Source organism: Phyllostomus discolor, chromosome 8 (assembly GCF_004126475.2).
Source record: "Phyllostomus discolor isolate MPI-MPIP mPhyDis1 chromosome 8, mPhyDis1.pri.v3, whole genome shotgun sequence".
NCBI classification, from domain to species: Eukaryota; Metazoa; Chordata; class Mammalia; order Chiroptera; family Phyllostomidae; genus Phyllostomus; species Phyllostomus discolor.
The window spans coordinates 94,032,266-94,057,448 of NC_040910.2; the positions used below are offsets into that span (position 1 = coordinate 94,032,266).

The following is a 25,183-nucleotide window of genomic DNA, read 5'->3' on the forward strand; positions in this document are numbered from 1 at the left end:
GAAAGCGACCTGGCAGGGGCGTTCTACAGTCTCGCGAGAGGAGGCGGAGCCCCGCCCCACGTTCTCCGCCCCTCCCTGCCCCACCCTCCCCAAGTCCACCGCCCTCCCTCCCCCACTCCCCGTGGCGCGAGCGGCTGATCCCGGAGAGGAAACGGCATTCGGCGCCGCTCTCCCGCCCAGGCCGGTCCTGACGCGGGCCTCGTCAGCCGGTAACGGGGAGCAAAGGTGGGGGTCAGGGAGGCGACCACGAAAACGGAGGTTAGAGCCGAGAGGTCTCCTTGAGAACGGTGAGGAAAGGGTCTGAGCCTCCCCACTTGGCCTCCGCAGAGCCGAGGCGGGGTCGACCCCTCCCAGGGGCGGGGTCGCGCTGAGCAACTGCAGCCCAGGGGACTGACTGGGCGGGGCGCTCTAAGAAAGGGGGAGAAAGGGGTCAGCTGTGGGGTCCCCGGCGGCGGGAAGCGGGCAGTGGGTTGTGGAGCTGTGGCCTGGGGTGAGGTCCTGGAGCTGAGACTCCAGTGACGGGCTGGGGAAGCCCCGGGGCCACCGAGTCCCTTCCGCCTCTCCTCTGGACCCTGAGTGGACACCGGCCGCGGAGGGGGGTGGGGAGGGAAAGCGGCGCGAGGGGGCGGGTCCCGTCACCGCTCGGCGCTGATTGGCTGAGTGTGTGTGGAATCGGGTGATGGGAAACGCAGCTCGACTCTTGGGTCCCCTCCTGCTTCTCTCCCTCCCCCCCGTGGCGAATGTGCTGCGCGGCGGCGGGTGCTGAAGCTCGCGGCGTTTGGCTGTTGCAGGCAGGAGTTGGGAGGAGGCGGCAGCAGCAGGAGCAGCGGCGGCGGCAGCAGCGGCAGCGGCAGCAGCAGCTGGGAGGAGGTGGTGACGGTGGCAACGGCAGCGTCGGGGACGATGGCGCGACTGGTGGCAGTGTGCAGGGACGGGGAAGAGGAGTTCCCCTTCGAGAGGAGGCAGATTCCTCTCTTCATAGACGACACCCTCACGGTGAGCGGGCCGGGCTCGCCGCTCCCCTGGCAGCTGTTTCCCTCCTCCCCCTCCCCCAGGCCGAGCGCTGCGCACTGGAGAAAGAGTGTGTTGCAACTCCTAGGCGAGGCCTTTTCTCCGGCAGGCCCCACAAACTCGCCTTTGCAGTGGGTCGCTCGGTAACCTCTGCAGGGCCCCTGGTGCTCCGTGCGGACTTTGAGCCCCTCTCCCTAAGCTATCCTTCCTTTTTGAATCGTTTTTCCTTTCCCCTTTCCCTTTAGGGGACGCTGCTTTTGCCAAAGCACGCGCTTCGGAGAGGGTTGAAGGATCTTGGGTGTTTAGGGCCTATGCCTTACAGAAACCACCTACCCTCGGGGAGCCTTAATTATCTGGAAGTGTCGCAGCTACACTGCTATCAGTATATTGTCCATCTTAATACTACAGCTCTCACTACAGCTCCCACTACATTATTGAGGGCACAGTGACATGCTCTTGCACAGTTAAAATTCCACTAAAATGATTTGATTTCGTTGTAAATAGTCTCGAATTGTCTAGTACATTAAAACTCGTAGGAATGATTTTACTGCTAGGCCATGACTCTTCAGAATGGGCTTTCTTGGCATTAATTCTTTAGTTCACTGGTAGACATTTGTTTTTAAGGAAGCAAAATTATTGAATGTTAAGAGCATTGTAAAAAACTGATTGTTCATCTTGAATGTCAAAACCCAATTCTTGGTAGTTTTCCTTATTAGATTTGATGGTGGTACAGCATTACAGTCCCTCTGCTCTGTGTTGCTGTAGTATTTCCTTTAAAAGGAAATGGCAGAAATTTGAATCGAATCTGAACAGGAAATGAGTGCAGTTGTTGCCACTATTTCCTAAGAAATGAAATGAACCTATTCATAATATCTTTTGAAATCTGTTTTGATGGTGCTGAAGCCTATTTGCCTATTTTGAAAAGGTGTAACTAAGTCTCTTCATTTTCTCCTTTTTGGTTTTCTTAAGGTAGCTGATCTGTTTTGTTCCTGAATTATTTTTTTTTGCAAATATCTACTTTTTTCCAAATTTTACATAAAATGCAAGTCATTGTAGAGATGCCAGTCTGTGCCTTTCTGTCTACCAGTCTCAATTAAGACTTGATTGAGCTGCAGTACTTTTAAAAGGATTGGAAGATCTATTGAATGACTTAATTTGTTAGAACTTTTTAAGTGAAAGCATCTATAATAACTTAAGATAATTTTTTTTCCCTTGGAAAAAGGTAGAATGATTTGGCCTCTTATAAATAAGGTAAAGAGAATTTGTGTTGAAACATTAGAAGATACTGGTATGCCTTGGTTATGATATTTGCATTTTTTGTATTAAAAGTATATTGGACTTGTGTTTTAAGTAGTTAAAAAAATTAGCACTCTGATCGAATTAAATGCTGCATTTCTCAATTTGAAAACACCTTATATGAGTTCATCTGTCCACAGTTTCCTTCTTCTCTGAACCCCCTCCAACACACTTTTTTGGAGCATATATCAACTTTTTATGTTTATTGTTCCAGAATGCCTTTGAAGTTTTTTTTTTAATCCTTTGGGTTTGGACATAAGATTACTATTGAATGTATAATATCAAAGCATAGAGGAAATCCACATAAATTTGAGTATTCATAAAATTTTAATAGACTAACTTCTCTCCTCATGACCACATAGCCACCTTTAATGCAGCATGGATATATCTGTTACATAGTACATTAAAATAGCCAACTTCGGGGTGTTTTTATACTCTACTCTCTGTACAATGATACTAGTTTCCAAAATTTTCTATAGAAAAAGATGTGGTCTTGTCTGTGGTGTATTATTGTACTTATCTCTCCAGAGAGGTTGGGATTGAACTGAACTTGGTGTTTTGCTTTTGCTTTGAGTTTTGCTTTTATTGCACTGTGGGTTTCTGACCAAGGCAAATAATATTTAGGCTTACTTAATTTAAATATCTTAAAATAGCATTTTATTTAGGAAAAGCGGTTTTTCTTTGCTTTGGAAGGGTTTGTATGCATAGGGAATGAGTAGGACTATTTATTGCTTTGTCTTGGAACTTCTGCACATCATTGAATGCTGGTTAGTGAAAATTCTTGTCAACAATGTATTATATTTAGGGAAACAAGTTTCTTTTAGAACCATTCTACCAAATACTACTTAAAGGAAGAATGCAAAGCAAGCACCTGTTAGAGAAGAGCGAAGGAAAAACAGGTTTTGCTCTGCCCTGGTCCATTGGTAGTTTGACAGCAGTGTATCCCTAAAGTTAACATTTGGTTTGGACTTTGTTCCTAGGGTCCATAGGTAAGGCATGGAGAAAACATTGTTATCTGTATTTCCAGGAGTGTTAGAATCTTGTTAGCTCCTAGGTGTTAAGTCTAGTGATATTTAGTCAGTTACAAATGTTTATTGTTTTAGTAAGAGAAGCTGAAACCTCTAGCCTTAAACTGGCTATTTTATGTTTCTGGGTGGGTGTTTTTTTTTTTTTTTGCTTTTTGATTCTTTTTTTTTCCCCGTTAAGACTGGTTATTTTAAATTGTATTTATAAAACAATTAAGAAGCTTGTATGTGTGGAAGTAGCCTCCTCCTTTATGTGATATGTTGTGTCCACATTTAAAAGACTTGTGGTAGTTTGGTGGGTTTGAGTACTTGAGTACAATGCTTATGTAGGTGTATTTGAGAAAATCCTAAATAAGTAAACGGGAGGAATATTTAGGAAAGTGGCATGCTGTGTGGCCAAATGCATTTCTGTGTTAATAGAATTATAAAGTAGCAGGTTGGAGAAAACAGATACTAGTTCAGAGATATCTTTAATGACAATTTTAGGTTCTTTAAAAAAATAATACAGTGAAAAAATATTATTTGTATGATTATCTTAAAAAATAACCACACGACAAAACAAATTATTTTTAATCAGAGATAACTAAGGATATAGTAGCAGCATTTGATGTAATTCCAGTCATAGATACACACAGAGATCCACGGTTGAGATCTATTCTCAACACTTTGTATCTTGCTTTTTTTCCACTATATGTAACATTGAGAACATTTTTCTCTTGTTAAACAGCTTTAATGGCCATGTAATATTTTGTTGTCAGATGCCATAATTTAATCATTCCTTGTTGGACATAGGGATAGCTCTAGTTTTTTCTGTAAATAATATAAGAATATAAATAATGCATAAACGTTTGCATTATTTTTCTCTGGCTTTTGTAAGTACAATTATTGAATCAAAGGATAAGAACCTTTTTAAGCATTCTGAACACATAATGTCAAATTGCTGCAATACTCGTGGAATGCAGATTATCCTTCTAACTCAGACCAACCTGAATGAGCTAGAAACTCTTGTGAGCATTTTTAACTGAGACTTTAAAAAGATGATAAATAGTAGCATGTCCACTTGGGGATTAGGTGTTTAGCATTTGTTAAAAGTTTAGTGTTTTCTTTCAGCTCTTGATTGTAAAATTTACCAAAGGTGATGTTACAAATAGCTATGAGGACAAAGAAGTGAAAACTAAAGTAACAATGATTTTTAATAAATACAAACTTGATATTGTTTACAGCTTATGAGAGTGCTCTAAAAAAACCAGATTATCTGTGGTCAGGAGAAACCAGGACAGATACTTAAGAGTGAAAGTGGGTAATGCATTCAATTAAAGTTTATAAAGCAATAATTGCAGGACAGTGACTCGTTCCACTTATTTTTGGCTAGGTGAGGATCGGCAGCCTCATCATGAAGCCTGACACTAAGGGATCCTCTGGGAAACCATCCCTGAAATACCATACATGACTGTTTTTTGTACATGAAGGTTAAGTCAAGGAAGTGGTTTTAAAGAATGGAGAAAAAAGTAGTATACCTATTCTCTTTGTTTCCCTTTACTTTCTTTTTCTTATTGTCATCTCTCAGTGTTGAGTATATAGTGATTGGCCAGCAAACAGCAAGGTAAAAAAAATCTATTGTCCTAAATGTTTAAAAAGCAAGGGCAGAGTATTTATTGTGAATGCAGAGTAAGTACAAGAGAAAATTTAGTATTATCCATGCCAGTGAAAACTGAGGAAAGACACAGTAACAGACCTGATTTTGACATCTGTCAGTACTAGTTAGGTGAAAATGAAATCTGAAATGAGGGTTTTCTTTTTTAAAATTTTAACCCTTGTTGATTATTTAAAAAGGATTCCTAAAGCAGGTATTATTTACTATGTTATGTGTGTTGTGTACACATTTAAATATATTTTGTATTTTATTGAATGACTAATCACTGAAATCCTTAAGATGAATGAGACGCTGCAACCAGCTGCCCTCTTGGGTTTAGGTGGTGTTCCTTCATGTAATCCATGCCTGAATCTGTGGTATACAATTTTTAGGTTCCTCGTACGACCAGACCCAGTGGTATTCCATTGGTTAGCCTTGGCGCTCCCGTTATACTTCCTCTTCTGCTTGACGGGGTATCTCCACTTGCTGCAGGTGGACTTCTGAAGGTGGTAGGCCTTCAAGCCACAGTGGTGGCACAGCGTGTTTGGTGCTTGCTGAACGATGATGTCCACATCCCCTTTGACATCTCTCTTTGGCCACTGCCAAAACCAAAGAGCAAAAATATAAATACATATTTTAAAGGTCAACTAGCAGGTCTCGATGTGATAGGTGTGTTTTTTGACTTTGGCTTTAATTATTAAAAAAGTGAAACATAGTTGTTCACTTATACAGAGTCAGAATTTAGGATTACCCCTAAATCAGGTTTTACCAGAATTTGTGTGTGTGTGTGTGTGTGTGTGTGTGTGTGTTAATTTGAGTTAAATACGGTAATCACCATGGGCAGTATGGATCATTAGATACATCAATACATCATAGATGCCCATTTATTTCAGTCATCCTCACCAGTTCATTTAGACCTACGTTATTAAGATGGACTAGCGGCCAGTTTTACTTTGTACTGCTGGTAAAGTTTAGACATGAAAATACTTAGAACAATGCCTTGTATATATGAAGCTACATTAAGTATCTTTATTATTATCACCACTCTTTGAAAATATTTATAAGAAGCCTATGAGAGGGAAAACTACAGAGAAGTCGATAAACTTGAAGGTTGGACAGTTGATTTTAAATTGAGATTTGAACATATAGCTTGTATGTATGGAAGAAGAGACTTCCAGAGCAGTAAAATCTATTGAGATGAAAGCATATGTTTCAATATGGTATAATGTATATAGAATTGGGAGCAAGGAACACTTAACTTTCCCCCCTGGATAGTGAGTATTGTAGTATATGTGCATTGTATTAAGTTTCAGAAAGATGTGAACACATAAAAAAATCATCTACCTTCTCAATGCCTAGAGATAGTCACAGTTAATATATTACTTATTTGCCTTTTTCTGTAAGAAAGTATACACACACAAACATTTGGATCATAGATCCAGCATTCTGGTTCTTTGAAATTACAGCAAAGTCCTCTGAATTATCTGCATCATTTTCCATCCTTAGCATCAGCTTTGTGTCTCTACTTCACATATCCAGTATTTCCACCTTATCAAATCAAGAAAAGATATTATGTGTATTGCTTACACTTGTCTCAGTTGTTCAGTCCTCAGTTTATTGTTAGAACAAGCAATTTTTAAGGCTCTTTTCTAATGTGGAAGGAAAAGAGTGGTCAGCTCCATTAAAGAATCAGATCTTTGTGGTGTTGGTTGGTGAAGGAAGGAATCTTTTTAAGATCACATTCAAGTGGGTTTTTTACTGTTTTGTTTTTACCTCAAATGGGTCTCTTTAAACCTGAGAGCACTCTTGGGGTGTGTAGGAGTTTGTGGACCTTGTTATCAGGAAGTAGAAGTTTGTTCTAGCACAGTGTGTTTGATACCTTTAACAGTGTGTTAAGATACAAATGTGTTACTTTATTTCATTGTTTTAAAGGGAAACTTTTTTCTTATTTTTAACATCTCTGAAGTTGGGTCGTGGCTTTCATTTGGTGATATCCTAATTATAATAGGTCTTTTCTAGTGGTGCATAACTATGGTACTTCTTAATATCAGTGCTGTGAAATGTGTTAATTACTAGTTCCCCGTTATCTGACATCCTGAAACATCCTTAAGCTTTTTTATATTTCTCTTCCTCTGGTAGTGAATTTTGGTAATTGAATAAATATCTCAGTGTATCTTTTTAGTTTATAATTAGAACAGACATTTACTATGTGCCAAAGTACTGATCTGAGTACTTCTCATTTATATGTGATGTGTATCATATATATGGTCATTTGCAACTTTAACATAGACTGTATTCCATAGTTAGGAGGAAAATTTAAAATGTTAGGGTATTTAACGTAAAGTATCAGGTTATTTTGTTTAGTAAATGCTACTATTGGCCACTACAACAAATACTTTTAAATATCATTTAATCCTTACAACCTACTATGTGAGAGATACTAAAAATTATTATGTAATCTCATTTTATAAACGAAGAAGCTGAGAATCAATTGACAGATTATAAGTGACAGAGCTGGGGCTTGAACTCATGTCTGCCTACCTTCGGTGTTCTTGCCCGTAATGCCTATACTGCTTCTGGCTTTAGAAAACTTGTGTGGCTTGGATTTTTTTTTTTTTTAACTTTTTTTGGCAAGTGGGAGAATCTGGATTTGGGGGTCTATTTCTGTCCTAAGTATTTGTAACAGTCTGTAGCACGTGTTCAAATAAGATGAAATAATTGATTTTTATTCTTTTGCATATTAAGATGGTGATGGAATTTCCTGACAATGTGTTAAATCTCGATGGGCATCAAAATAATGGTACACAACTGAAGCAGTTCATTCAGGTAATAGTTTTAAAACTCAGTATTTTAAATTGTGTGTGTTTGTGTGTGTGTAGTTTAAAGGGTCATTGAAAATTTTAGCCATAAGTATTAATTTTGTTTTGCCTAGGGCTCTCTAGGTCTTAAGATTACACTGAAGTTGCTTTATTTTATTGTTGCTACTGTGAGTATATTTATGTACCTGTTATGTGAAAGAGATTTGATTGTGACGTGTTGTCATTTTACATGTCTATAAGACTTTTAATTTCACCAAGTCATCTTTCCTATTTTGTTTTAAGATTTTATTTATTTATTTTTAGAGAGGGGAAGGGGGAGAGAGAGGGAGAGAAACGTCAATGTGTGGTTTCCTCTTGCTCCCCCTACTGGGGATCTGGCCCACATCCCAGGCATGTGCCCTGACTGGGAATCCAACCAGCCACCCTTTGGTTCACAGACTGGTCCTTAATCCACTGAGCCACACCAGCCAGGCCTCTTTCCTATTTTTTAAAGATAAGGTATACAACTTTTCATTAAGAATTTGTTGGTTTTCTTCTGTAGTAATTGTTTTATTCAAGTAAAAAAAAAGAACTAATCTTGCATTGTGACCTTTCTCATTTTTGTGTATGGTACTTTATAATATACTATATATAATTAAGATAATGGAGGGTAAATTTTTATTTCAGAATTATGTTTTTACTTTTGAAGAAAACTGTCAATGGATGGTTAATAAATGTGAGAAAAATCTATTTTGGGTGATATCTGTTTTTAGTAAAGCTGGGGGCATTACTTGTAGTTTAACTGTAACTCCATCCAGGTAGAAGTTATTTACTAGTGTTTTGCCCATATCTCTACAGCTGTGGTTCTCAGTCATTTTTCTGTCTTGTCATAACCAACAGATAGCATACACGTGCACCAGCATATTAGTTACTCATTGCAGGCTTCTCCTACATAGGTAAGATAGGCATTTTTACTGCCTACTAATCTCTAGCACACCTGTCCATATCTCCAGGTTGAGAATTTGCTGCTCTACCTGATCACCATCCTAACTTGACTCCTGTAGTTAAACATAGTGTGTTGTTAAAAGTTCAGAAGACATGGCAAATCTGTATTGTGTCTTTATTAATTTTTATTTTTTAAATTTTAAGCAGGAGTACTAAGTTTCATATGCACTGAATAAGCACTAAATTTCCAGATGCAGGGCTTCTTTTTGCTGTGCTGAGGCACATCCTAAACAGCCTTTTATACCCTAGATTGTAGAGTGGGATTTCTGCAGCAAACTCAGTGCAGTGTGGACAAAGCCATCTACGTTGCCTTTCTGACTCAGTTGCAGATAGAGATGGCAAGGCTTTTTGAGGTTGTACTAAATGCACAAGGATAGGAACCAGAAGTAGTAGTGGAAAAATAATTTTATGTATTGCTTGAGGACTCCTCTTCATTTTTCTCTCTCTTTCTCTCAGCGACATAGTATGCTTAAGCAACAAGATCTGAGTATTGCCATGGTGGTGACATCACGTGAAGTCTTGAGTGCACTTTCTCAGCTCGTCCCATGTGTTGGTTGTCGTCGTAGTGTGGAGCGCCTCTTTTCCCAGCTTGTAGAATCTGGAAATCCTGCCCTTGAACCCTTGACAATAGGGCCCAAGGGAGTCCTGTCTGTAACTCGAAGCTGTATGACTGATGCCAAGAAGCTTTATACGTTATTTTATGTACATGGGTAAGTATAATCAATTAGGAAAAAATGGTTTGTTAAATTTTTAAACTCAGTGATAGCAGGAGATTTTATTCTAAATTTGGTTGGGACAAAGCTTGATTTCATGTTCAGTACTTTTATATGTGCCCGTGACTAAAAATTTCTGTTTTCCTATGGGGAGAGGCGGGATATAAGCACATATGTAATTTGTCAGGTATGATATTACAGAGAAAATCAGTAAGGAAGATAGAGAATGAGTAGGCAGAATTAATATGAAGGATGGTTAGGGAAGGCCTCTGATAAAATAACATTGAGTATGGACTTGAACAGAGTGAACCGTGTGGATAGTTGAGGGAAGGCAGAGAAGGAGCAGCAGTGTAAAGCTTCAGATGTTGGGGTTTTCCTGGCACATTCGAAGAACAGCAAGGAAGCCACTGTGGCTGAAGTCAGATGGTTGAAGGGGAGAGTAATAAAAAATAAGGTCAGAGGAATAATAAAAAGCCCAATTATGGAGTGCCATCCTAAGGGTTTTCTTTTTTTAAACTCTGAGTGACATGGGAAGATTTGGGAAGGTTTTGACCAGAGTGACATGTCTGACTTGAAGTTTGACTTATTTTGACCTCTGTTGAGAATAAATGGAAAGGTGGAGGAAGTTCAGAAAAACAGGCTGTTTAGTAATCCATGTGAGATGTAACAGTATGGTGGCCACGCAAGTAATGAGAAATAGTTGGATTGCCCTGGCTGGTGTGGCTCAGTGGATTGAGTGCCGGCCGGCCTGTGAAGCCAAGGGTCGCTGGTTTCTCAGGGCACATTCCTGGTTTATAGGCCAGGCCCCCAGTTGGGGATATGAGAGGCAACCCATCAATGTATCTCTCCCACATCAGTGTTTCCCTTTCTCCCTTCCTTTCCTTCTCTCTAAAAGTAAGTAAATAAAATCTTTAAAAAAAAAAGAAAAAAATCCTGGATATAATTTCAGGAATGAGCCAACAGGACTTTTGGATAGATTGGACATGGAAGAAGACATCGAGGATGATTCTTCAGAGTTGAGGTCTAAAGAGTAGGATAAATGGTTTTCTTCTACTGACATGGATAAGAGTGGGAGGCAGAATTTTGCAGAGTTCACTATTGGGCGTGTTGAGTTTGCGATACTAATTGGACATCCAAGTAGAGTTACAGCTCTGGCCTAGAGATGTAAATTTTTGTTTGTCAGCATGAATACACACACGCACATGCGCACACATGTACACACCACAATATACAGGGTCTGGCAGAAGTAAGGCTTGCTTGAGTGTGGCTGGCAGGGTATGTGAGTGTCCGCATGAGATGGACAGCAATTAGAACATTTCACCTAAAATGTCAAATGGGGTACTCGCGTGTGATACTGTTATGTTACAGAGTTACATGCTTTTGATTTTGTAATAAAAGATTTTATAATAAACAAGGGCTGTTATTTGTGCCAGACCCTACCCTCACCTCTAAATAGGAAAGCCCTATGATTTGGTCTTCAGACCTCTTCTCTTTTTCTGTGCACACACTCTTTGATGATCATATCTCACCTCATGGGTTTAAATGGGTTTAAATGTGCGTGTGTGTATATAAAATATTCCATATGTATTTATATACTATATATGCAGTTTAAATACTATATTATAGTTTAAATACTATATACGAGGAGGGAACCAAAAAACAGAAATCATTTATAAAAATTGTGTATTCTTACATGTTTAAACTTCGGTCACCTTCAAAGTACTTTCCATTTGATGCAATACACCTATCAAGATATTTTTTTTCTCTCACCTCATGGGTATATATGTATATGTATTTGTGTGTGTATATAATATTCCATATGTTTTGTGTATGTGGTCCCTGTATATATACATACTGCATACACAGACACACACATATATGAGGGGACCCCCCAAAAACCTGTAATTATCTTCTGGAGAATGGTCCTTTGGTAATATAGGCTTCTGCCTCTAGTTGAGTGTTGGAGGAACTCATCTATGTCAGTGCGCCAGCTGGCTTCATTGTGAGAGGCTGCTTTGGGCTTCAGTGACCTTTTTTTGAACACTTTTTAAAAACATTTGCCCATTTCATGATGGGTGATTTATGAGCACACCTGCCCACACTGTGCTGAGTGTTCAACAGTTTTTGACCAAAAACAGCATGACCCCCACCCTCCCTATTCACCTGATCTTGCCCCAAGTGACCTTTTTTTTTTTGCTTCCCTGGATGAAAAAATTCTCAAAGGGCAAAATTTTTCCAATGTGAAAGAGGTGAAACAAAAAACGGCAGATGCACTAAAAGGCAACAAAATTGATGAGTTCAATAACTGTTTTTGAGCAGTGGAAAAAATGTCTTGATAGGTGTATTGCATTAAATGGAGAGTACTTTGAAGGTGACTAAAGTTTAAACATATAAGAATAAATACACAGTTTTTATAAATAAATTTTGTTTTTTTGGTTCCCCCTCTCATATATAATATTTAAACTATAAATACAGTATTTAAACTACATATATTGTATGTAAATATATATGGAATATTGTACACACACATACATATAACGTTTAAATGCATGAGATGAGATATGATCATCAAAGAGTGTGTGCACAGAAAAAGAGAAGAGGTCTGAAGACCAAATCCTGGGCTTTCCTATTTAGATGTGATGGTAGAGACTTTGGATTTTTATTCTGCCTGAGAAAAGAAACGTTAGAGGGTTTTTAACACAGAAAAAAATATAATGGGATTTTTATTTTGAAAAGATCACTCCAGCTGCTAAGTGAAACTTTGGAATGTAAAAGCAAAGGGTGGTAGCAAGGAGACCATTTGGGAAGCCAGCTGTTGCACTTTACTAAGCTACAGAGAATAGGGCAAAGGTTGTCATGGTGGAGGTGATGAGAAGTGATTTGTTTCTGGATATACATAAAAGTTAGGGTGTGGGGTGTGGATATTAGCTGTACATATTTCTGTATTTGCATAAAATTTCTGTTGATGACTCCTCATCAAGGATATAGTAGGTTCCGATAATGTTTGGACAAGGGAAGGTGGCTAAGAGCCAGGTAGCAGTCAGTTACAGAGTGCTAGGCGCAGTGCTAGATTAAGTACAGATGCAGGGATGAATGAGATAGATGCAGTCTGGGGAAGGGGAGTGTATTGATAGAGCAGGCCTCTTAACATTTTGACAGACTGAGAATAGACTAGGAAGACCAATGTACAGTCTCTTTTGGGTTAGAATTTACTGAGAAATTTTCAAAGTAAGTGCTGTGTCTCTAATACTTTAAATATACTCTCACTAAAAGCCAGTAAATATTTCAAAAATGTTGAAGAAAAATATATATTAATCAAATCTTTAATGGTTTCTTTTTAATTAGGTCCAAATTAAATGACATGATAGATGCTATTCCAAAAAGTAAAAAGAACAAGAGATGTCAATTGCACTCCTTAGATACGCACAAACCAAAACCTTTGGGGTAAGTAGAATTGACTACCAAGATACTTTGTTAAAATTACAAATGTTGATTATGTTTAGTAAAAAGAATGAAAACACTGCTAGTCTTATTTCTTTAATTGGTTACATTATAACAAAGGTCAAAATAAGTATCTCCTACTTATGTAGGCCTTTCTGATACTATACAGATTCTCAATATAGGTTTGAGTTTTTCAAAAAGGTTTCTTATATGAAATGTATTTCAGAGGAAAGAGGTAGAGATGTTTGTGGAAATTTAGCCAATATAAGTTTTTCATAGTAATATCATTTTTTATTTACTTAGTATTTATATATTAACAATAATAAATACATTAATATAATAATTACATAGACAAATATTCACACTTAATTGTCAAATGATATTTAAATATCTAACACATTAAATGATATTAATATGTTAAATACATTAACATATTAAGTGATATATTAATATATACTACTAATTATATTAATATGTAGCTTATATTTCTTATTTGTAGATCTTTCTAAAAGATTAAGAAAAGGCTTAATCAGTTATAGCAATGTTTATTTATGTAACTAATTCGAAGTTTTCTTCTTGGTTAGGTGCTACAATGCCCAAGGTTGCTTCTGCCCTCATCTCCCAGCACAATATCACAGTTGCCCCTACAGAGTTGCTTGGGGTTGTGGGTGGTAAGGAGAAGCCATGGAATTTGAAGGGAGTCTCTGAGAAATAACTCTTGTTTTGGAGAGAAAGGGATACTGGAAAATTATACTTATGAATTAGTTTCAAAAGTTAGTTTTCAATATCTCCTTGAAAATGTTGACAGCATTGTTGTATGTATAGATGTTTACCTCCCTGATAAAAAGACCTTGACGACCAGGTGGTTGTGTGTTAGTTATCTATTAATAAGGTTTATTTTTTTTTCTGTAATCAGAAACAAATATTTTTAAAAAATTTTATTATGAAAACTGTCAAACACATAGAAAAGTAGATACAAGGATCCCCCTCCCCCAAATGCCTTCGCCAAGATTCAGTAGCAGTTACCGAGATTTGGCACATTTGTTTTGCTTATCCACCCTTTTTTTGCTGCAGCATTTTCAAGCAAGCCTTGGGCATCATGTTGTATTCCTGCATGTTTCCACATGTATCTCTAAATATATGGACATTTTCTTTCATTACAACGTCTGCCATTACAACATCTAACAGAGTTAACTATAATAATCTAATACCCAGTTTGTGGTCAGATTTTTTCAACTGTCTCATAAAGTGTCTTTTTACATTGATTTGTTAGAATTAGGATCCAAACAAAAACCACACACTACATGGTTTCTAAATGTGAGAGTACTCTGAATCCAGTAAAAGCTCTACATAATGTAACATGGTTATCTAAGGATAACGATTATTTCACATATTACTTGATTTAATATTAAGTATCTTTAGAGAATTCCTGACTTTGTGAATGCAAAATCTAGTTGGATTTTCTCATAAGACAGTAACCTTTACTGACCTGTTGGCTAAACCGACAGAATAGTCTGGTACAATAAAAAGCCTGCCTTCTGTTTTTTTTTTGTTGTTGTGCATATTCTTCATCGAGGAACTAAAAAGTAACAGGTACTCTAGCATCTTACACATCTGTACTTGTTGCCACCCTCGTTCAAACACCAGTTCTTCCCTTTGGATTCTGTCTCCCCTCATTCTCAATGACTTTTCATCATTAGTTTTCTACTTTCATTGAATCAACATACAGTTCTGTTTTCTGATGTCTCAGCTTAAAACTAAATAAACCTCCACAGACTTCACATCTCCCTGCAGCTACAGCACTACCACATGGAATGTAAATGTTTTAGAAGGTTGTTTGCTGAGTTATGAAATAGTATGGATGGAGTTAGTTGATTTTAAGCAATGTCTCCTGAGATAGCTTTGGTTATTCCCACATGCTATATGGAGAACAGACCAGGGAGTACAGTTGGCTAGCCAAGGCTCCCTCTCTTCCACTTTGGATAGTCACTGCCATTGTATGCTATTGTGATTCTCCATTTTATATGTTTCCACTGTTCCCCTTTTTCTGTTTAGACTTTATCCAGGGAAAGTATAGTCCAGGTGATTAGGTTTCAGCCAATTGCAACAATTCCTGAGAGTATTCTTATGTCCATGCAAGTAAACCCAATTTTTTTTTTTCTGGGAGTAAGTTTGAGATTGAAAGAAAGGTCTAGGCCAGTAGCTGATGGTTCGAGATTTCCTTAGAGAATGATACATAGGACTACCAAGAGGAAGAGTAGACTTAGAGAGAAGAATGCCAAGGGATTCAATGTAATGGTATAATAGTAGAACTCAGTAAAGAAACTTGAAAAAGAGTGGCCAGAGAGGAGGAAACCAAGGGAAAACAGTATTTTTAGGAGGGTCTGGTCAGCTGTATTGACTACTGGTTGGGTCAGCAATGACCTAAAAGTGCCTCTTAGCTATAGCAAAGCTGACACAGTTGGTGATCTTGATGAGCAGCTCTGTGGGTTGAGTGGAAGCTGAATCCAGATCGCAGTGGATAGGTGAATGCAGTGTAAGGTTTTAATGGATTAAGCTGTGAGTGGAAAGTATGGGAGTAGAACAAGGAAGTGGAGAGATTTCTTTTTCAAAAAGTTAATCTTGAATGGAAGGAGTAATATAAAAACATTTGGTGTAGAGAGATTATGGATAAGATCTTGATTTGCGGTGTAGAATATATTTTTCAAAAGCTTTTTTTAGGGACTTCAAGCCAAGATGGAGGCATAGGTGGACACACTGTGCTTCCTCGCACAACCAAAATTAAGGACAACAAAAATTTAGAAACAAAAAAACAACCAGAATAGACAGAAAATTGAACTGTACAGAAGTCCTGACAACCATTCATCCAGACTGGCAAGAGGGGCAGAGTTGGCCGGTGGAGAGGTGTCACAGCAGGAAAAAGCAATGGCTGGCAGACCTGGGTGCACAGGGCACAGGTGGCGGATAGCAGACCCCAGTGGTAGGCCCCAGGCATGGGTGAGGGGAGGCAATGAGCAGATCCAGTGAGGTGCACAAGGCAGCTGGTTGTCCACAGTCACACATTCGTGCACAGATAAACCAGGTGAAAATGGGCAGCGAGACAGACCTCGAAACCCAGGGCCCCAGTGCCGGGAAATAAAGCCTAAAAGCACTGATTGAAAACACCTGTGGGAGTTGAGGTGCTGGAAGATACTCCCAATCTTACAGGAGAGTTTGTTGGAGAGACCCACAGGGTCCTAGAATGCACACAAGCCCACCCACCTGGAAACCAGCACCAGAAGGGCCCAATTTGCTTGTGGGAAGTGGCAGAGGGGACCGAAAGCTGACGGCAGAGCAAACGCCATTGTTCCCTCTTAGATTCCACCCCCACATACAGCATCACAACCCAGCGACTGGGGTGCCCCGCCCTGGTGAACACCTAAAGCTCTGCCCCTCACTACATAACAGGTGCCACCAGACCCCCCTAAGAAAAATGGCTCAAATGGAAGAACAAACCAAAGCCTCAGAGCCAATACTTTTAAGCGACCAAGAGATAGCCAACCTATCAGGTGCACAGTTCAAAGCACTGGTGATCAGGATGCTCATAGACTTGGTTGACTTTGGTCACAAATTATATGAAAAAATGAAGGCTACAATAATTGAAATGAGGAAAAATGCACAGGGAACCAATAGTGATGGAAAGAAAGCTGGGTCTCACATCAATGGAGTGGACCAGAAGGAAGGAAACAACATACAATCAGAAAAGAATGAAGAAACAATTCAAGAAAATGAGGAGAGACTTAGGAACCTCCAGGACATCTTTAAACGTTCCAACATCTGAATTATAGGGGTACCAGAAAGAGAAGAGAAAGAGCAACAAGTGGAAAAGTTATTTGAACAAATAATAAAGGAGAACTTCCCCAATCTGGCAAAGGAAATGGACTTCCAGAAAGTCCAGGAAGCTTAAAGAGTCCCAAAGAAGTTGGACCAAGGAGGAACACAGCAAAGCACATCATAATTACATTAGCCAAGGTGAAAATGAAGGAGAGAATCCTAGAAGCAGCAAGAGATAAGGAGACATTCACCTACAAAGGAGTTCCCATCAGACTGTCTCAGCTGATTCTCAAAAGAGACCTTGCCAGGCAAGAAGGGGCTGGAAAGAAATATTTTAAGTCATGAAAGGCAAGGACCTACATCCAAGATTGCTCTATCCAGCTAAGCTTTCATTTAGAATGGAAGGGCAGATAAGGTGCTTCTCAGATAAGGTCAAGCTAAAGGAGTTCATCATCACCAAGCCCTTATTTTATGAAATGTTAAAGGGATTACCTAAGAAAAAGAAGATAGAAAACATGCACAGTAAAATGACAACAAACTCACAATTCTTAACAACCACACCTAAAACAAAAACAAACTAAGCAAACAAGTAGAACAGGAACAGAACCACAGAAATGGAGATCACATGGAGGGATAGCAACAGGGGAGTGGGAGGAAGAGTGGGGGGTAAGGTAGAACAGGTAGCATAGATGGTAGGTAGAAAATAGACAGGGGGAGGTCAAGAATAGTATGGGAAATGTAGAAGCTAAAGAACTTATGACACATGGACATGAACTAAAGGGGGGATGTGTGTGGGAGAGGGTGTGCAGGGTGGAGGGGAGTGAAGGGGGGTAATGGGACAACTGTAATAGCATAATCAATAAAATATATACTTTTTTAAAAAGCTTTTTTAGGGTAATGCTTTTATATCTCGATGTGGAATAATCATTCCCCAGCTCTGATTTCATAAACCTTTGTCTCAGTTATGAGAACTTGAGTTTGAGACTTTTGGGAGATATAGATCACTCAAACATAATTAGAAAAAGAGGAAATGTGGGAGCTGAGAGAAGGATATAACATGGAAGGCAGAGCAGGAGTTGAGGTTTTGTTTAAAAAAAATAAAGAGTGCTGGTCCTTGAACCCTTATTAGAGGGAATAGGGAACTGAAATAAATGTGTGTGTGTGTGTGTGTGTGTGTGTGTCTAATGTTACATGGTGGGCAGGGGGTTGAGAAATACTTAACTATATAGAGTAGATTAAGTAAAGATTCAGAGGCTTTTTCCATTTCATGCATCCAAGGATAGTGAATTTCTGGTACTGTAGTGAGACCTGCAGAAGAACAGGAGCCAGTAGTTCAGAATTGTGCAAAATTAAGAAGAATCACTGGATGGAATATAGACACAGATTTCTCAGGGAGTGAACACTTCAATAAAACAAAATGCGTGACCAGTGCCACATTGAAACCTGTGGGCAAGGGAGGGCCTGGGAGGTTTTTAGTAAATTTTTAAAAATGTGTATAGTACTTACTACTAATTTAGGCTGTATAAAGTATTCATCTTAGTATCCTATTTTTATTTTAGTATATATGAAAATTTATTTACCATAAGATTAATCTGTGACTTTCCCAGTTAACTTGTGAACGTAAAGGCAGATACGAATTTTGTGGCCATGGACTAGCTGTAAGATCACATCGAGTAGATCAAAAGTTGTTATAATTTTCAATTTTCTGAATATCGAGTCACATTTATGGGTGAAAATACAATTTTTTCAGCTCTTTTGGCCTTAGAACATTCCAAGTACATTTGCTCATAAAATGCTTAGTATATTAACCAGTTGCTATCTTGATAAATATAAATGCTGTTCAATTGTATGAGGTAAACTTAATAGTTGAGCAGGTTTTTATATAAATATATGAGCATGTTTAAGTAGCATTTTAATATGCTTAAAGTGCATGTAATTATATATATACAATTTGCTAACTTATACTAATATTTTAATGTAATAAAGAGTTCATGATTTTAATATAGACTATAGAAATTATTCCTTCAGATCTCGATGTCACTAAGCTTTGTACTGTACTATACTACAGTGAAGGGAGCAGTAGCAGTGTCAGTTCAGAGAAGTTAAGTACAGATAAGAGAAGTAGTGAAGACCACAGGAAGGACAGCAAGTGTAGGATCATTTTGCATTATGGACCTTTCCAGGGACCAGCCAGGTAAAATCAAGCAATCCTTTACTCCGCTTTTTAAAGTGCTTTTACCCTTATGTATTTCTCCTTCTTACTAATATTTCTTTCTTTCTGCAGAGGTTGTTGGATGGATGTATGGGAACTAATGTCCCAAGAATGCAGGGATGAAGTTGTTTTAATTGACTCTAGTTGTCTTTTAGAAACACTAGAAACATATCTGCGAAAACACAGGTAAGTGTAAAGGTCATCATGGTGTAGTCGAAAGGTACTTAGCTTAGGTTATCCGGAGTAGCCCGTCCTGACTTCCTTCAGTGACAGGCTTTCCATCAGTACCTGGCACTGGACCCAGTGTAGTGTTAGGTAGGTGGTTCCTGTGTGGGATGACTCTCAGTGTCAGCCTTTGTGTTGAGCCAGCATCTCTCTCTTTCTTTTTTTTTAAATTTTTATCTGTTGGTTTCCACGTTAGCCTTTCAAGAAACACAGAATGACTGAACTGACTAAAGTGTACTTAATTTTGGAAACTCTAGTACTCTTTGTTATTATGATAGAAACATTTCATGGTGTTATTTTCAAAATTAAAGTTAGCAGCTTTCACTTAGTAATATTTTTATTTTTTTCTTCCATATAGTAATAGTATGTCTTCTGTATTTTTTTTTTTTTTGTCAAAACCTAAAATAGAGTTGGGACCTGTATGCTTCATGTACTAAAAAGTAACTTCAGATTTTTCTTTTAGAGTACTACTTTACAAAGGAATTTCCTAAGTGTCACTCACATTTGGAAATGTATAGGGATGGGATAGTGCAGTAGGATAGGAAACTGGTAAGGGAGCCATCAGGAGATGCTGTTCTTGTGGGGAGTTGTACTGTTTTAATATGAATTTGTTACGGGTTGGATGGTTGTGTGTTCTTTGACTTTGGGATAAATATATACAGTTACTTGGGAGACGCTTCTAGAAAACAAAAATTAATGATAAAAACTGGCATTATCAAGATTGGTGTGTATATGGCAATGAGCTGAATGACCTAACCCTGTATCCTGCATACTAAGTTTATTAGGTGTTTTTCTAATATATATAAAGATCTTATTTATTTAGAGACAGGGGAGGGAAAGGAAAAGAAACGTTGATGTGAGAGACAAACATTTATTAGGTGCCTTTTGCACGCCCTCAGCTGGGGACCTGGCCTGTAACCCAGGCATTTGCCCTGACCAGGAATTGAACTGGTGACCTTTCAGTTCACAGGCCGGCACTCAGTCCACTGAGCCACACCAGCCAGGGCTGTGTTTTTCTTTTTTTCAAATACAGACGTGGTTTATTATACCCAAGACAGTACAGAATGTATTGATTATTTAGAATCTACTTAAAGATTCCTTCTTCTTTCAATATGAATTGATCTTTGTATTCAGTATGAACTGGTCTATCAAAAGACAGCTTTTCCTTTTTTTGGTGGTAAATTACTAGTTACTAGAGCTAATATTTTGGAGTTTCCTATAATAATTGTGGATATTTTATGTATTGGGGGCAATATTTTTTATTGATAAGAAGGTGGGGTCCATTTTGTAAATATCTTAAGGGTAGGAAGCAGTGTGATTAAGAGAAGGGAGTAAGAGAAATTGTACTGGAATCAGATGGGCTCAAGGGATGCTTCTGGAAGTAATATCATCATGGCTGCCCAAGGAGAACCCCAGGTTCAGTTCAAACTTACATTGGTTGGTGATGGTGGGACTGGGAAGAGAACCTTCATGAAATGTCATCTGACTGGTGAACTTAAGAAGTATTTAGCCATCTTGTGTGCTGAGGTCCATCCCTTCATGTTCCACACCAACAAAGGACCTATTATAAGTTCAGTGTGTGGGATACAGCTGTCCAGGAGAGGTTCAGGGGATTGAGAGACAGCCATTACACCCAAGTCTGGTGTGCCATTACAATGTTTGATGTAACTTCTAGAGTTTCTTACAAGAGTGTGCCTAATTGGCATAGAGATCTGGTAGGAGTGTGTGGAAACGTTCCCATTGTGATAGGTGGTAACAAAGTGGAAATTAAGGACAGGAAAGTTAAGGCATAATCAGTTGTCTTCCACCAGAAGAGAAATCTTCAGTACTATGACATTTCTGCCAGAAGTATCTACAGCTTGAAAGGCCCTTCCTCAGCCTAGCTAGAAAACTAATTAGAGACCTTACTTGGAGTTTGTGGCTGTGCCTGCTCTTGCCCCACCAGAGGTTGTCACAGACCCAGCCTTGGCAAAACAATACGAGCATGGTCTGAAGGTTGCTCAGACCACTGTTCTCTCGGATGAGGATGACAACCTGTGTCAGCTGGACCCCAGTGTTAGAAGTCTCTCTTTTTTTTTTAATATCTCCACAAGAAAACAGGGCGAAAGTGATTTTTAAATGTCTGAAGTACTTTTTTGTCATTTCTTTTGTTAGTGGACTTTTTGAGCACTTTATAATAAAATTTGGTGCCACTATTTAGCCAGTTAAGTAGTAAGGTAGTATATTACTGTATTAAAACTGAGGTCTTAGGAGACTGTGAAATCTCTGCCTTCAAATATGTTTTTATCCCTGGCTGGTTTGGCTCAGTGGTTGAGTGCCACCTGTGAATCAAAAGGTCGCCTGTTTGATTCCTGGTCTATGGCACATGCCTGCGTTACGGGGCCAGGTCCCCAGTAGGGGACACATGCAAGAGGCAGCCACACATTGATGTTTCTCTCCCTCTCTTTCTCTCTCCTTTCCCCTTTCTAAAAAATAATAAATGAAATCTTAAAAAAAATAAAGATGTTTTTAAAGTATATGTGCAAGGTTATTTTTGGAAAAAAATCACTTTCATTCGTATGGCTGTTGTATTTTTATTTTTTTTAAAGATTTTATTTATTTTTTAAGAGAGGGGAGGGAGAGAGAGAGAGACAGACAGACAGACAGACAGACACATCAATGTACGGTTGCTGGGCGTCATGGCCTGCAACCCAGGCATGTGCCCTGATTGGGAATCAAACCTGCAATGCCTGGTTCACAGCCCACACTCAATCCACTGAGCTATGCCAGCCAGGGTGTATTTTTAAATCACTGTTTGCTTATGCTTATGTTATTTATGATTATGTATAATCAAACATATTAAACTACTCTGAGGATTTAAAGCAGTACAATATGGGGAAATATTTCAAGTTTTATCATTGGTACTGTATGATATTTAACCATTTATTTACCAGAAAATGTAAACTTAACTATTTATAACCTGAAAGGATGGTAGGATTTGTTAATTCTGTATCCTTGTCCATTTCTCTAAGGGAAGGACTTTTAAAAAAAAATTGTGGTAAAAGAAAACCACATAATATAAATTATTCCTCTTAACAATTTTCAGGTATATATTACAGTGTTGCTAACTATGTGCACATTGTTATGCAACAGAATGCTAGAGTTCTTTTCATCTTACATGAGTGAAATTATACCCAGTGAACCACTCCCCTTTTTACCCTTGGCCCCATCCCCTGGCAACCACCATTGTATTTTCTGTTACTATGAATTTGATTAGGTAATTTAATATAGGTGAAATCATGCAGTACTGTATTGGTCTTTTTTGTGATCGGCTTATTTTCATTAGCATAATGTCCTCAAGGTTCATCCATGTTGTAACATGACAGAATTTCCTTAATTTTTACAGCTGAATAGTATTCCATTGTATGTACATACTATGTTCACATATCAATGTACATTTCCTTAACTGTTGTGAAAAATCCAGCAGTGAACATGAGTGTGCAAATATCTCTTTGAGAGCCTGTTTTCAGTTCTTTAGGATAGGTACCCAGAAGTTGATTGCTGGATCATAATGGTAGTTCTATTTTAAATTTTTTGAGGAAATCCCGTATTTGCAGTACCGTTTTATAATCCCACAAAGGTTTTAATTTTTCTACATCCTTGCCAACACTTGTTATTTTCTGTGTTTTTTTTTATAGTGGCCGTACTAGTATATGAGCTGATATTGTATGGTTTTGATTTGCATATTCCCCTGATGACTGGTGATGTTGAGCATCTTTTCATGTGCTTGTTAGCCATTTGTATATCTTTGGAGAAGTATCTGTTTATGTCCTTTGCCTACCTTTTAATTGGATGTTTTTGTTAGTGAGTTGTAGTTCTTTATATGTTTTGTATATTAACCTCTTACCTGTTCGCAAATATTCCATAGGTTGCTTTTCATTGTGTTGATTGTTTCCTTTGCTACACAAAAGTTTTTAAGATTGATGGTGTTTCGTTTGTTTATTCTTTTGTTCCCTGTGCTTTTTTTTTTAAAGATTTTATTTCTAGAGAGAAGGGAAGGGTGGGACAGAGAAAGGGAGAGAAACATCAATGTGGGGTTGCTTCTCACACACCCTCTAGACCAGGAATCGAACTGGCAACCCTTTGGTTCGCAGGTCAGCACTCAACCACTGAGCCACACAAGCCAGGGCAGTTCCCTGTGCTTTTGATGTTATATCTCAGAAATTATCACCTCTTCCAGGGTCATGAAGTTTTTCTGCCTTGTGTTTTCCTTTCTTCTAGGAGTTTTAGAGTTTTAGGTCTTCATGTTTAGGTCTTTAACCCATTTGAGTTTTAAAATTTTCTTTGTCAACATTATTGCCTCTGTTTACCAAGTGGGCTTGGAGTCTCTAATTTGGTATACATTCATTTCAAGAAACACAGTTATCTACTGTTGGGCTAGAAAGATGATGTATCAAACTAATATGTGGCAGCATAAGGGTAAATAATATAGTAAGAAGTGTAAGCCAGTAAGTGGAGCACAGAGAAAGGTTGAATTTTTGTTATAGGAATTACAGAAGGCTTTTTTAAGGATGGGCATGACTTAAGCAAATGATAAAGGATGTGGAGAGGTGTGGGAAGGAAGCAGAAGAAAAAAGACTTTGGGGTAGAGACACATGAATTTTATGCAGAGTAACCCATTATATATATGGTGTGTGTACCAGGCAGGGTAGAGCGGGTAGAACCACGAAGGGAGAGGTGAACCTTGGGAAGTATGGCTAGAAATAGTAGGTTGGGTAAAAGAAGAAGTCACTGAATGTCTTAAAAAGTTTGAATTTTATTTGTAGACAGGAGGGTTGTTTTTTTTTAAGATTTTATTTATTTATATTTTAGAGAGGGAAGGGGGGGAGAAAGAGAGAGAGAAACATCAACATGTGGTTGCTGGGGGCCGTGGCCTGCAACCCAGGTATGTGGCCTAACTGGGAATTGAACCTGCGACACTTTGGTTTGCAGCTCATGCTAACAGGAGGTTTTTAAGCTGAGAGTGAGATAATCAGATTTTTATTTAAAAATCATTTTTGTATGAGAGATGCATTAGGGCTAGAAAAGTGGAAACAGAAACCAGTTAAGGGTGGGTGGGTTGGGATGGGAGTAAAAGATAGAAAATTGTACTGCAACAACAACTAAAATAATAGACAAACAAACAAATAGGGAAAAAAAGAAACCAGTGAAGAAGCTTTTTAAAAAGTTGTGTAGGTGCCTGGCTGGTGTAGCTCAGTGATTGAGCACAGGCTGCGAACCAAAGCATCGCAGGTTTGATTCCTAGTCAGGGCACATGCCTGGGCTGCAGGCCACGACCCCCAGCAACCACACATTGATGTTTCTCTCTCTCTCTCTTTCTCCCTCCCTTCCCTCTCCAAAAATAAATAAATAAAATATTTTTAAAAAATTGTGTAGGTGATTTAAAATACAAGAGAGAGTTGAAAGAAGTGACCTACACAGAGGTAAGAAAAAATTGATACCAAATGGGGGACCTAAGGAGAAACTGGAATTAACTGAGGTTTTCATCCTAGGTGATTGTGTGAATGATGATGTTCTTAACAGGAATGGAAGGGGACATAGGGAGGGAACAGTGTTACCTTTGGTTTTAGACAGTGAGTTTAACATGTTGGCTATTGGATGTCTGTGATGTTTCTCATTTTTCAGTATGGGTCTGGCTCCTAGGCAAGGGCAGGCAGGGACTTGAACAGAGCTGTAGAGTTGGGAATCAGACATGTTATCTGAAGCCACGGGAACAGATGAGCTCACCTAGTAATGAATTTAAATCAAAGAGATCAAAATTTCCTGGTTCTAGCCCTGGCCAGGTGAGTCAGTTGGTTGGAACATTGTCCTGTACACCAAAAGATTGTGGGTTCGATCCCTGGTCAGGGCATATACCTAGGTTGCAGGTTTGATTACTGTTCTGGGCACATATGGATGGCAGCTGATCAGTGTCTCTCTCACATCTTTTACTCTTTCCCTTTCTCTTTTTCTAAAATCAATGAACATATCCT

At 38.6% G+C, this 25,183-nt stretch overlaps 1 protein-coding gene, 1 long non-coding RNA gene and 1 pseudogene across 7 annotated transcripts in view; 2 read left to right on the forward strand and 1 right to left on the reverse strand.

The window, feature by feature from the left end:
- The first annotated feature begins 87 nt into the window (after positions 1–87).
- The window catches only part of GGNBP2 (gametogenetin binding protein 2), a 37,089-nt gene continuing 11,993 nt past the window's right edge, over positions 88–25,183 (forward strand). For 2 of the 6 annotated variants that reach the window (XM_028519155.2, XM_036033615.1), the window contains exons 1-7: positions 115–225; positions 792–996; positions 7,711–7,791; positions 9,225–9,478; positions 12,827–12,925; positions 18,804–18,929; positions 19,020–19,133. In XM_028519155.2, coding sequence (XP_028374956.1) covers positions 904–996; positions 7,711–7,791; positions 9,225–9,478; positions 12,827–12,925; positions 18,804–18,929; positions 19,020–19,133 — 767 coding nt within the window. In that variant the 5' untranslated portion in view covers positions 115–225; positions 792–903. Of the gene's footprint in view, positions 288–791; positions 997–7,710; positions 7,792–9,224; positions 9,479–12,826; positions 12,926–18,803; positions 18,930–19,019; positions 19,134–25,183 lie in introns of all 6 variants that reach the window. The other 4 variants (XM_036033616.1, XM_036033617.1, XM_028519150.2 and 1 more) reach the window with 3 other exon arrangements.
- On the reverse strand, positions 5,214–5,601 carry LOC114502515. The gene is made up of 2 exons (XR_004904881.1): positions 5,464–5,601; positions 5,214–5,406 (listed from the first exon to the last, which is right to left on the reverse strand). It is a non-coding gene; the product is annotated as an uncharacterized LOC114502515 (long non-coding RNA).
- On the forward strand, positions 20,132–23,449 carry LOC114502516 (annotated as a pseudogene).